Source organism: Microtus ochrogaster, chromosome 15 (genome assembly GCF_000317375.1).
Source record: "Microtus ochrogaster isolate Prairie Vole_2 chromosome 15, MicOch1.0, whole genome shotgun sequence".
Lineage (NCBI taxonomy): Eukaryota > Metazoa > Chordata > Mammalia > Rodentia > Cricetidae > Microtus > Microtus ochrogaster.
Window position 1 is genome coordinate 1,540,026 of NC_022017.1, and position 12,123 is coordinate 1,552,148.

Here is a 12,123-nt window from a genome sequence, read left to right on the forward strand (position 1 = left end):
CTGGAGGATCTATAGTTGAACCTTTTTCACCTCAGTGAAAAGTGCCTAAAGAATTGTACTGAGAAGCGCTGATCACCTGCTAGAAAATAACTAGTTACAACACTATCAAGTCATCCCATAGGAACAGCCACGCCTGAGCTAATGTGGTTATGGCCATAATAAACAAGAGAAGATAGTTGTGGCCAGGATGGAGAGTGGAAAAATCTATCACTTTCTCCTGTGAACTACTAGGGAGAGAAGAGAAGCAAGCATAGCACCCAAATGTTTGGCTAGGTGAATTAAGAAGTGCTCAGTACAGCAGACAGAAATGACAGTGGTCCCAGGACCTGTAATATCAGCACGCAGGTGACAAGCAGGAGGAGGATTGTGCATTAGTGGCCAGTCGCAGGACCGTAGTGCAGGAAGAGGGACTCAGGGAAGGAGAAGGTCTGTCATGAGAGGTGCAATATTCTGTCCTGATTTAAAGAAGAGTAAACAAGCACAGTGGGATGCGGGATGCTGCTGCCTAAGACCCCAGGCTGTGATGCTCTGGACACTTCATTCGGGAGCTAAAGCTAGATGCTCAAGATTGAGACCCTTTGAGCTGAGGGCCCAAGAAGAGCTGGCAAGAGCTGACTGCTTCTACTTGTACTAAATCTAAAAAATGGACCCCACCTTCTCTCATCACCTGGGCAGGAAGGCAACCTGCCCCTGGTGCGCCCACACTCCTCCCCTGGTCCTTACCTGCCTCCACTTCCATCAGGTCGAGTTCCAGATGGTCCGAGAGGAGAACTGCCGCTTAACTGTAGAGCTGCAGGAGGCCAAGGGCCGGCGGGAAGAGCAGGGTGCTCAGGTGCAGCAGCTCAAGGAGAAGGTGGCCCACTTGAAGGGCACCCTGGCTCAAGCCCAGCAGAAAGTGGTGAGTGAAGCTCTGTAGGTGATAGGAAGAGTGAGAGATCCAAAGTGGTCTAGACACGTTTGGGTGTCCAGAGAGAAGAGGCAGAGACAGCTAAGGTAAACAACGCCGTCCTGGGTGCCGATGAGGGGGCCCCATCCCACAAGTGGTTCACAAGAAGGATCAGATGAGGGGCCCCATCCCACAAGTGGTTCACAAGAAGGATCAGATGAGGGGGCCCCGTCTCACAAGTGGTTCACAAGAAGGATCTGATGAGGGGGCCCCGTCTCACAAGTGGTTCACAAGAAGGATCTGATCTCTGTCCTTTTTCTCTGGAGGCCGAGCTGGAACCCCTGAAAGAGCAACTTCGAGGGGTCCAGGAACTTGCAGCCTCAAGCCAACAGAAAGCTGCCCTTCTTGGGGAGGAGTTGGCCAGCGCAGCAGGAGCCAGGGACCGCACCATAGCTGAGCTGCACCGCAGTCGACTGGAAGTGGCTGAAGTCAGTGGCCGACTGGCTGAGCTCAGCCTGCACATGAAGGAGGAAAAGTGCCAGTGGAGCAAGGAGCGGACAGGGCTGCTGCAGAATATGGAGGTAGAGGGAACTCTGACCTGTAGTCAGGTGCTCTGGGAGGAGGGGAGAGGAGCGGAAACCCTTGGAGTACATGAGGGGAGGTACTCTTGATTTCCAGGCATGAACCAGCCCTAACAAGGAATCCCAGTCCTGATCACCAAAATACCTTTCCTAGTGACCATCCTTGGTGTAGGAACACTTACTGTCATGGGCACCGGGCCCTGCCCACTCCTGTAACACAGAGCCTCCTGCTTCAGTGAGGAGCAGAAGTAAGGAGCTTGCTCAGACACAGCTTAGCCCCCAGACACGGGACCCAGCAAGGACAATGCTATTTCCTGACATCTCTTGCCACTTCACCCCCTCCCTCCCATTGTCCTTTGTACCATCTCTAGGCTGAGAAGGACAAGGTCCTGAAGCTGAGCGCAGAGATCCTCCGGCTGGAGAAGACCGTACAGGAGGAGAGGAGCCAGAACCACGTATTCAAGACTGAACTGGCCCGAGAAAAGGATTCTAGCCTGGTGAGGTGCCCTGCCAGCTTGGAGTCAGTCCCCTGTCCTGACGGATTAGTGCCCCTTTCATGGTCTCTCGACGGTCTCTTGGCTCTGAAGTACTGTAATGACTTGCAACCCTCAGGGTTTGAGTGAATGCATTCCCTTTCTGCTCACAGAGTGCACTTCTGGTCCTGGAGGGATAACACAGGAGAGTTATGGGGTGACTTATGGAAATACCAAAGCCTCTTCACCCAGCCTAAGACAGTTACCTGGGGCCACATTTGGGAGGTAGAGTCTAGGACTTTAGCCTGAGCCCTGGGAACCAAGACAGGGGCCCTGTGGAAGAAGTGCTTTGTGTGTGGAACAAGAGAGAACCTAGTTGAAGTTTTGGACCAGTTTCTTGGTGGCACATTGCAGGCTCCAGGCTCCATGACCCTTTTCCCTCAGGTGCAGCTGTCAGAGAGTAAGCGAGAGCTGACAGAGCTGCGCTCAGCCCTCCGTGTGCTCCAAAAGGAAAAGGAGCAGCTGCAGGCAGAGAAACAGGTAAGACTCGTGTGCAGTTCAAGCCCTGGATGCCAGAGCCAAGGGCTAGGGGACTCAAACTTCTGTATCATCTTGGTAATCTCTTGGCTCAGAAGCCGGAATCTCTTTGAGGATGCAAAGGCTGAAAAGGGGGCACCGACTCCTCTTTGGAGCTAACTTTGTGCAGGGGAAGAACACCAGAAGGGATCGGGTTGCAGGGTAGAGGAGAGCTCCCAATTAAGGGGATCTGCCTTGTGCAGCTCCACCCCATGGTGGAAGCATCTACGATGTCATCTGGAGCGTGGAAAGCTCGGGAGGCCGCAGCGTTGGCCCCTGCAGGCTTCAGCAGCTGCCTGTTTGCTGCCCACCGCAGGAGTTGCTGGAGTACATGAGGAAGCTGGAGGCGCGGCTGGAGAAGGTGGCAGATGAGAAGTGGGATGAAGATGCTGCCACAGAGGATGAGGAGACCACCGCTGGGCTGAGTCTGTCCCCAATCTGTGACACCTCTTCCCCTTGCCCCCTCTTTGAGGAAGTGGCCTAGCCTTCCCTCCCCTTAACCAGGGCCCTCTGCAGTTGAACTGTCTGTCCCTCCTCAGATTCCTGTGGCTGACCTTTCTTCTCTGTCTGCTTTCCTTCCCATAGATGGCCCTGCAGCCCTGTCAGACTCAGAGGATGAGTCCCCAGAGGACATGAGGCTCCCTTCCTATGGCTTGTGTGAGCGTGGAAGCCCAGGCTCCTCTCCCCTTGTTGTCATCAACCAGCCAGCACCCATTGCTCCCCACCTCTCAGGGCCAGGGGAGGACAGCAGCTCTGACTCAGTGAGTAGTGAGAGCCCACAGGCACTGTAGTAAGCAGGCAGGAGAGTCCCACGTGAGCCAGGGCAGAAAGCCTGCACCACACAGCATTCTTACTCTGGGCTGGGGACTGGAGGAGCCAGGCTTGGCCTCTCTTCAACACTACTAACAGGACTAGGCTTGGTGGTTCAGGCCTTCAGACCCAGCACTTGGAGAGAGTTCAAGGTCAGCCTGGGCTGCTTAACTCTAGGCCAGCCAAGATCACAGATGTAGTGAAATCTTCTCTTTAAAAAAAAAAAAAAAGACTACTAACAGAATCACCCATAACCCAGGCCCGCTCAATAACCTCAGTGCTTCCAGCCCCAGCCCTGCCTCAGTCTTCCTTCTACCCTCTGTCCAGCACCAGCCTTGGCTTCTCTGCCCTTACCCACCCTGGAGTGTCACTTTCCTGCCCCAGAGCACCACCCAAATCCAGTGCTGTCTCTCTGGTTCCAGGAGGCTGAAGATGAGAAGTCAGTCCTAATGGCGGCTGTGCAGAGTGGGGGTGAGGAGGCCAGTCTCCTGCTTCCCGAACTCAGCAGTGCCTTCTGTGACATGGCCAGGTGAGGGAAGGAGGTCAGGTGCGAGCAGTCATTAGGCTCTGGCCCCAAATTCCCCTTCTTGGCTCAGCCAAGAAGAGCCGGTACCGTTGTGGCTGACAGGAATGTCAGCACCCAGCACCGCCACCAGAACCAGGGGTTCTCACGGTCTCTCTCCCCGCCTCTTGCCTGGCTTCTGTGTGTGTCATCATCTTCTGTGAAGCCCAAATTACCCTGCTTCCCCTCTCTCCTGCTCCTATCCCCTCCCCAACCACCAGGTAGGTACCTAGGTCTTCAGGAAGAAAGAGCGTGACCAAAGCTGGAGACCATGAAGACCACCATCCAGCATCTGTCTGACAGTGCCTGAGATGTTCCTCATCTCTGACTTCCTGGGAGACTGGGAGGGGACCTGGGATGGGGGTGTCCTCAGGTGTCAGGTCCTAGTGAGGCAGGCAGAGCCTTAGGGAAAAGAGCATTATCACCTGCTTGGGGCAGAAAGGACCTGTGCTGTCATCGCTCTCTCTGCTGAGCAGGAAGATGAAGAACAGTGTCAGACTCATTTTCAGCCTCATTAGGCAGCAGACGGAGATGGAGGGAGGAGAGCAGGAGGGTGGGGGATGGGTTCTGTACCGCAGACACCGGCAGGGGCTCATGGAGAGAGGACATGGCCATCTAAAGAACTAAGGCCTCCAGTATCGTGGGCAGAAAAATGCCGTAGGAGAGGCTTGAGCAGAAAGTAACCAGGATGGCACATTGGGAACAAGAAACACATGGGTTTTGTTCCCTGAGGTCTCCAGGTCAAGAAGGCAACAGAAGTTGGACATGGTACCTGCCTGGAGTCTCAGCCCTTGGGAGGAAAGGGAGGGGAATGAGGAGCTCAGGGGTCACCCTCTGCTTCATGGCAAGCTTGAGCCTAATATTAAAGATAACAGTGAAGGCACTGGAACACCCTGACCCTCTCAATTTTCCTCATCTCTCTCCAGTGGCTTTGCAGTGGGTTCCCTGTCGGAGGTCGGCACTGGGGTGTCAGCCACCCCTCCCTGGAAGGAATGTCCTGTCTGTAAGGAGCGCTTCCCTCCTGAGAGTGGCAAGCACGCCCTGGAGGACCACATGGACGGACATTTCTTTCTCAGCACCCAGGACCCCTTCACCTTTGAGTGATTTCACCCCTCCCTAGTATGTAGACACAAACTCACACACAAATCTGAGCTTGTGCCCATTTTCCATCACTCTGGGCTCTGTAATATTCTGTTCCTACAAACCATGCCTGCGTCCTGCTTCTGTCCCAGGCTTTATAACTCCATCTTCTATCCTGACTCCTCTGTCCCAGGCAGGGATCTGTCTTGGGAGCAGTGGCTGAGTTTACTCTCTGAAAACAGTTTAGAGGAACCAAGATGAAGGGGTTTCCCCTGTGGGAACAGAATTATTCATTGCTAGCTCAAGTACACAGCTACACACACACACACACACACACACACACTTCTGATGCCCGAAAGCCAGCTCCTGGGCACCCCACCCTCTCTAATTCAGAGTTTGTTTGTTTACTCGAGTTTTTTCTGGGGCCTGCACGGAAGCAGCAGCATGAGCTCATGGGGTCTTTTCAGTTCTTGGCTTCACTGGTTCTCTCTGTTCCCCACCGCTTTACACACCTGTCCAGCCTCTCCCATAGCTACAGGTCATAAGTTTGGAAGTTTCTTTTGTATTTTTAAGGATTCCTGTACCTTCTCATACCACCCCATATCCAAGTCCTCAGATGGAAATGTATTTGTGCCTTTTGTGAGGGATGGGGTGGGGACAAAGGATCCCAGGTGCCCCCATTTCCCAGCCCTCTCCAGGCCCCCCACAGCAATAAGAACCCCTCTCCCTTAAACTGCCCTCCTTATCTGTAACTTGGACAAATATATTTATATGATACGTGTTACTGCTGTCATACAGTGTGTTCTTGTCAAGAGGCATCACTACGAAAAGAGGGCCTCAAGCTCCTAGACACTGGTGGGAGGAAGGGAAATGATAGGTACATCAGTGGGTCTGGCCTGCAGTATATTTTTAACGTTGATAATGAGATGGGAAGGGACATGCGGGAGGAGGCCAGGTTTCTGCTGCTCATGCCTGCACCCTCTGTGGTCACCTTTGTTACACCCTGGGCCGATAGGTATACACCTTCGAGTTCTGTCTAGTGAGATCTGCCGTAAGCTGCAAAGTGTCAAGATTTTAGCATCCCTACCCCCCTGGGATGCATCTTCACATACCCCATGCACTCTTCATCTACCCCAACCAACATCCACGGAACCATAAAACATACATCAAGGCTCTGTGTGCCCTGCCAGACACCTACAGCTCCCTTGCTCTGTCCCCAAAGCACTCAGCCCCTTCCATTCCCTTCAGGTTCACTCATTGGCCACCCCCACAATCCCTGCCCTCACCCACCCTCTTCCTGCAGCACCTGGATGACATCTTACATCCTTCCTTCTTTCCTCACGTCTCTGTCTCCTAGCAACCCCATCTCATTCCCTGAATCCTTTCCAAGGAAATTGGAGATAATGGATCTCTCTCTTCTCTCCATCTCAACCTCTCTTTATTGATCCTCCTTTAATGAAAGTTAATTATAACAATGATTTAATTAATAGAACCCCTCTCTTCCTTTATTGCTTCCCGTATTAAGACTATTAATAAATACGAGCTGGGCTGACAGAAGCATCCATCACCCGCCCGGGATTCCCCCATCCCTCCTTTTCCCCTCCCCTCCCTCCCTTGGCCTATAAACTTGCCGGGGTAGTGGGGGTTAATCAGAGAGGAATTATGAGCCAACATCCCCAGCAGGAGGTGCGTTTAATGAAATCACTTGTGATTTATGTCTGGGGGAGGTAGGGAGGGAAGAATCTGGGACCTACACATGCTGGCTTCCAAGAGGTTGGTCCCCTAGAGCAAAAGGAGAAGGGAGACAGAAATCAGATCCAGACCCAGGCCGCCTGCTCCCTGCTAACCCTCCACCATACACAAAAGCCACACGGCTAACCAAACCAAGCCACTGACGCATAACTGTCTCGCTAGAAGCAGTTGTGAGGGTCACACTGTGGGCTTTGTTCCTCCTCTCCCTCGCATGAACCCTCCTCACCCCCTTCCTGCCCCTTCAGCTCTGTCCTGCCTCACCCACAGCTTCCTGCTCCACACTTCCTCCTCTATGAAGTAACCCCCTCCAATGTGGACACCAAGCACTTGCAGCCGCTCCTTCCTTTGAACCCCATGTGTCTCTTCCTGTGTGGTGTGTGTGTTTGCACTGGGACTTCCACAGGTGTTCACACTTGCTCCTCTTCCTCACACTTACCCTCCCTGTGCAAGCATCCCTTTGGAGTCCTGCTCCTACACATTGTGGTGATTGGCAACTCACCCTCTCAACACCTCCATTCTGAAATGGAGGGATGAGTCCTTATCTTCCTGCTTCCCAGCTTCTGTGTAGATGCTGAGAGCTGAAGGCCCTGGAGTGAGGAGAAGCCAGGTAAAGGGGCAGCAGAGAGGGGACTCCTGTCAGTATCTGTCATCGGGAATGAATCCAAATGGCAGGATTTGCCTAGCTTTCGGATTTCCCAGGAACCGTGGTGGCTGCCCCATCTACAGGAACTTGAAGTGTGAATGGCTTAGTGTGCCAGGGCAGGGTCTTCATTAGCTCGTCCCACTGTACTCTTCCGCCTCATCCTGCCTAAGGAAACTTGTGCTACAGGAGAACAGAACCGTTTCACAGGAATATGCAGTTTTTAAATGACTCTGAGCAGCTGCATTTCTGTCCACCGAAAGGATACTTCAAAGCCTGCTTGACTTCTCAGTATTGTCTCTGAAAAAAGCATAGAACACATACGGCATGCTTGCAAGCCACACTGTCAGCTGGGCATGCCTGAAATCTCAGGAACTGAGAATTGGATAACTTCAGATTTTCATGAAATCCTGTTTCAAAGCAACACAGGCTGGGTAGGTGTGATGTCTCAGACTTGTAATCCTAGCACTCAGGAGGCTAAGTCAGAAGGATCTTTGCGAGGTCCAAGGCAGAATAACTGCAGAATGAGACCTGTCCAAAAAAGAAAAGTCAGGCAGTAGTGGTACATATCTTTAATCCAAGGAATCTGGAGGCAGAGACAAGCAGATTTCTGAGTTTGAGGCCAGCCAAGTCTATAGAGAAACCCTGTCTTGAAAACAACAACAACAACAACAATAATAATAATTAGAAGAAGGAGGAGAAGAAGCAGTGCAGGCCTTACCTAGGATGTACACACCCCAGTCACATCCCCAGCACTGCAAACAAACAAAAGCCCATTCGTTATCGTGTGTACAACGTTTTCATCCTTTTGCAAGCAACATGAAGGTAGGCTCTGAGGTTATATGTCCCTGTGTCTCCTAAGTCTAATATAGGAACTGGCAGAGATGATGATTCCTTAAAAATGTTTTTCATTTCACTTCATATACATAAAATAATATATAAAGAATAGAATGAGCAACCTGAAATCACCAACCAGTTTTTTTTTCTTTTTTTTTTTTTTTTTTTGGTTTTTTGAGACAGGGTTTCTCTGTGGTTTTGGAGTCTGTCCTGGAACTAGCTCTGTAGACCAGCTGGTCTCGAACTCACAGAGATCCGCCTGCCTCTGCCTCCCAAGTGCTGGGATTAAAGGCGTGCGCCACCACCGCCCTGCTTTCTTTTTTCTTTTCTGGATTTTTTTTTTTTTGAGACAGGGTTTCTCTGTGTATCCTTGGCTGTACTGAAACTTGTTCTATAGACCAGAATGACCTCAAACTCAGAGATCCTTTCCCTCTGTCTCCCAAGTGCTCTGATGAAAGATACAGGGCACCACATCTGGCTAGTCTTCCTCCTCTCCCTCCCTCCTTCCCTTTCTTCCTCCTTTCCCCCCCCCTTAAAAATGTGTATGGCATATTTGTCTGTGAGTATGCATGCTCGGTACCTGAAGAGGCCAGAAGAGAACATCAGATCCCCTAAAATTGGAGTTAAAGATGGTTGTATAGCTAAAACCGTGTGGGTTCCGGGAATTGAACCTGGGTCCACTAGAAGAGTAGTGAGTGCTCATTACTGCTACAAGTTAAGTGCCATCTCTCCAGCCCCCACCAACCAGCTTTAAATCACCAAATATCAATATCACTACACCATTGAAGTGCTATCGATTGCTTGACAAAAGCAAAACATGGAGTCAGATACTACTGAGATGTTTCTGTAAACTTAAGAAACATTGTCGAGCGTTCCTTATGAGTGAACGCAATAGTTAAAAGCATACTGTTATGCCAGGTGATGGTGCACACACCTTTAATCCAAGCACTCAGCAAGTAGAGGCAGGCAAATCTCGAGGCCAGCATAGTCCAGGACAGCCAGAGCTACACAGAGAAATGCTGTCTCTTAAAACAAAAACACAACAACAAACCATTAAAAAGATTGTTTTTGATGTAATCAGAAAAATACAAGAAACAAGGTAAGTGCTACTTTAGTATCTGGGACCCAAAAGGATATCTATTTAACCAAGCCTGGGAAACACAAAGTTTCCTGTGGGTAACAGAGAGGGACCAAGTCTTGAGGGATGAGGATATATAAGCCTGCCATGTGCAGGCAGAAGGGACAAAATATACAAAGATTTCTTTGTGATCCAGGCAGAGGGGAACCTGTTGCGAGGAGCATGCTCACTGTGGGGCTGAGGCTGCACTGTTGTCTGCTGACTTCTCATATATTCAATCAATAGATGTTAATGTTGGGTACCTAGAATGTCAGGTGCTGTGTTTGGCACTGGAGAAACACATGAACAAAACAGAAATACATACTTATACTCTCTTGTGCTAGATCATCAAGGTCCGGACAATCCAACTAAAAACCTATTATAACAATCCAGATCAAAATTTATGTGACCTGGAGATAATTAAATATGAGAAGTGAACAGAAAGAATCAAGGTGATGCCATGTTTCTGGTATTAAAGACCAGATAGCTTACGACGCCAGTCACTGAGGAAGATACGGATTGGTACAATTTTGGCTCATGGGAGTCCTGTTAGTTGGGGGAACTTATGAAGGAGAAATTGGTCCAGTAAGCAATCAGGTGGTCATTTAAATCCTGAGGCTAAGAGAATTTGGAGCTGAAATAGAGGTTAAGATCTCTAATGGTAAAGTCAATAGGACTGGAGAAAGGTCTTCCAGACCCCTTGCATAGGATGAAGGTCAGAGAGTCAGGGGCAGAGAAGATCACCATGGAAGGGAGGGGTGGAGGATGCTGAGTGATGGGGAGGATGGAAAAGGACCAGAGAGAGGTAAGAAGCTACTCAGGACAGGTAAGTCAAGGAGAGGGTCCAGCAGAAGCAGGATCAGCACAATGCCGGGAAAATGACTCCTGGAAGCCACTGGACTAACAGCCAGGGATCACTGAGAGCAGAGACAGACGACTTTGAGGAGAGCCCAGGTGGCAGTGGCGGCATAGCTGGACTTCATAGAGCCTGCAATAGACAGAGTTCTGACCTGTAGGGGTTGGGAATATCTCCAGACTCATAAAAAATGAGGGCTGGGCCAGCAAAATAGTTCAGCTGTTAAAGCACTGCTGCCGAGCCTAGCCAGCTGAGCCTGATTCTCAGGACCCACACCATTGAAAGAAAGGAACCAGCTTCTGTAAGCTGCCCTCTGATGTCCACAGTGGCACCGCAGCACATGCAGACTCACACGGACACATGCAGAATAAATGAATTTTAGTGTAATAAAATAAATGAGTGCCCTGAACCAAAGTATAAGAAAAAACAGGAGTAGAAATCAAAATGTCTAGAATGCTAACCTCAGAGATTCTCTCCAACCTGCTACCAGGGTGTGGAAAACATGCTAATTTTCCTTATTTTTGAGATAAAGACTGGCTATGTTTAGCCAGGCTAGCCTTAGACTCCTGAGCTCAAGCAATTCTCCTGCCTCAGTCTCTAATAGCTGAGAGTACAGGCACCACCAAGCCTCAAAGCTAGAGTCATTAAAGTCCTGTTTTATACACTTAGGAACCCCTCCAGCCACGGTACTGAATGCTCGAACTGCAGCCAGTCCACACTGACGTGCTGTGTGCGTGATAGCCAGTCCACACTGATGTGCTGTGTGTGTGACAGACATGCGCCAGTCCACACTGACGTCCTGTGTGTGTGACAGACATGTGCCAGTCCACACTGACGTCCTGTGTGTGTGACAGACATGCGCCAGTCCACACTGATGTGCTGTGTGTGTGACAGCCAGTCCACACTGGCGTGTTGTGTGTGTGACAGCCAGTCCACACTGACGTGCTGTGTGTGTCACAGACATGCGCCAGTCCACACTGACGTGCTGTGTGTGTCACAGACATGTGTCAGTCCACACTGGCGTGTTGTGTGTCACAGACATGCACCAGTCCACACTGACGTGCTGTGTGTGTCACAGATTTCAAAGACTTAATACTTAAAAAAAATTAATGTCTCAAAACATCATACTGATTTCAGGTTAAAATGGTGCATTTTGGGAGGACACACCCTCTACCCAAAACAATAATCATTCATCTATGTTGTAATGCCTGCGCCTGCGTTACTCTTGGTACAGTTGGTGCGCCACTGTACCGTAAGCAAGCCCCGCAAGGGCCTGGAGATTGAATGACCCCACAAGAGACCTGGGTCATTCAGAAGGAGATCAGCTGAATGCCGTTTATTCAAACTTAGGGAAAACCTTAAATGCCTAGCTGCTGCACAATAGAATACCCCCCAGGCAGGTGGGAAATTACCACGCCCAAGGTGGAGTCAACAATGCCCTATAGCTAACCACCAGACAGGGCAGAGGGAGCACAGGAACAAACAGGATGTTCTAGCTGGCTGGCCAGAAACTGTCCTCAAGATGAACCCCAGGAGCAGGGTAGACCCATGGGCCCTACACTATGTGTTATTCCAGATTATTTATTACATTGTGTGTATGTCCAGGGTTACATTTCTACCATGCAGCACTGGGCTAAGTTCCACCCGTAGAGCATGGCCGTGCCTAGACTTCCTTCCCCATGTCCTCTAGTCTCCCCATAGCCATCATCGTCCTTCTTAGCAGGGAGCAACACATGGAATTCCCAAGCCTACAGTCTTTCTTGTCTTTTTTCTTTTCTCTTCTGTGTGTGTGTGTGTGTATGTGTGCATGCACGTGTCGTATGTACATGTGTGTCGTATGCATGTGTGTGCGTGCATGTGCACGTGTCATATGTATATGTGTGTCGTATGTATATGTGTGTGCGCGCGCACGTGTATGTGTCGTATGTATATGTGTGTCGTATGTATATGTGT

General features: G+C 50.3%; 1 protein-coding gene across 1 annotated transcript in view; it reads left to right on the forward strand.

The window, feature by feature from the left end:
- Positions 1-5,752, forward strand: part of Calcoco1 (calcium binding and coiled-coil domain 1) — a 16,190-nt gene extending 10,438 nt beyond the window's left edge. Inside the window, exons 8-15 of the mRNA XM_005353799.2 lie at positions 743-898; positions 1,213-1,467; positions 1,839-1,964; positions 2,385-2,480; positions 2,833-2,941; positions 3,102-3,277; positions 3,749-3,855; positions 4,815-5,752. Coding sequence (XP_005353856.1) covers positions 743-898; positions 1,213-1,467; positions 1,839-1,964; positions 2,385-2,480; positions 2,833-2,941; positions 3,102-3,277; positions 3,749-3,855; positions 4,815-4,992 — 1,203 coding nt within the window. The 3' untranslated portion in view covers positions 4,993-5,752. The remainder of the gene's footprint in view (positions 1-742; positions 899-1,212; positions 1,468-1,838; positions 1,965-2,384; positions 2,481-2,832; positions 2,942-3,101; positions 3,278-3,748; positions 3,856-4,814) is intronic.
- The last annotated feature ends 6,371 nt before the right edge of the window (positions 5,753-12,123 follow it).